Below are 928 nucleotides of genomic sequence, written 5' to 3'. Positions count from 1 at the left end.
CTGAGCTGAATGAGAGAGAGAGAGAGAGAGAGAGAGAGAGAGAGAGAGAGAGAGAGAGAGAGAGAGAGAGAGCGCATGTGGTTTGTATTTTTATTTAGTTATGCTGGTTCTGTAAAGATACTAAATGAAACAAGCCTGATATTATGTTGCTCTTGTTTCGCACAATGGTTCTCATTCCAGCTGCCATTCAAAAACAGATGGTTCAGCGTGAGCCGCCTCCCCAGGGGCTTCGGCCTATCACTGTACAGAGAAGTTAGTCGCCTCATTATGCTGTAACCAATCAGATGTGATTTCTTCACTTCACAAATTGAAATTGTTTTCAAGCGAATCAAGGAAACAAGTCAGCTTTGAGTTAATCAAAACCTGCTCAAAATGTGCACTTTATCATTGATACGTGATGTATCTGGGTGTGATGCTTATTTGTATGCTTGTGTCTGCTGCCTTTTTACTAACTCCTCATTAACTCATTTTATTACTGACATGTCAACAAAATCTTGTCCATGTCCTTACAAATCATTAATGGCAAGACTTGAGATAACAGTGATTCTGACCATTATCTGTCATACAAACACTGATATATCAGCCTTTTTCTCTTAGGAAATTCTTAACTGCCTTCAGAATGGGTCTAACTTCTTTTTGTATTCATCCTCAAACACCCTCTTTTCTGAATGTTTAACACCGCTCTTTTTCTGCTTTATGGCTTGCAGGAGTCTGTAATTGCCAAACACTACTCTCCTGAATCAGACTCTTGCCCCTCTTCACCAAAACATCCCTCTGCTGTTAGTATACACACTAACCCATGTGATTTTATGCATGCTCTTCTCAGTGTATTAACATTCAGTTCTCTTCTAAATGCATGTTGTCATCTGAATGTGCAATACAATTTCCAAATTTAAGTACTACTGCTTCTGCAAATAATAATTTATAA

General features: G+C 38.6%; 1 protein-coding gene across 2 annotated transcripts in view; it reads left to right on the top strand.

Annotated features, from left to right (window-relative positions):
- LOC107666917 (rho GTPase-activating protein 12-like) overlaps positions 1-928 on the top strand; it is a 59,574-nt gene that overhangs the window by 49,596 nt on the left and 9,050 nt on the right. Inside the window, exon 7 of one of the 2 annotated variants that reach the window (XM_016458430.1) lies at positions 181-252. The exons of the other annotated variant lie outside the window; for it this stretch is intronic. Within the exon in view, the coding sequence (XP_016313916.1) occupies positions 181-252 (72 nt within the window). The remainder of the gene's footprint in view (positions 1-180; positions 253-928) is intronic. 2 annotated transcript variants of the gene reach the window in all.

The sequence above is a fragment of the Sinocyclocheilus anshuiensis genome, unplaced genomic scaffold, assembly GCF_001515605.1.
Source record: "Sinocyclocheilus anshuiensis isolate Anshui unplaced genomic scaffold, SAMN03320099.WGS_v1.1 scaffold1160, whole genome shotgun sequence".
Classification (NCBI taxonomy): Eukaryota; Metazoa; Chordata; class Actinopteri; order Cypriniformes; family Cyprinidae; genus Sinocyclocheilus; species Sinocyclocheilus anshuiensis.
The sequence above is the reverse complement of the archived record's forward strand: the minus strand, read 5'-3'. Positions and strand labels throughout refer to the sequence as shown.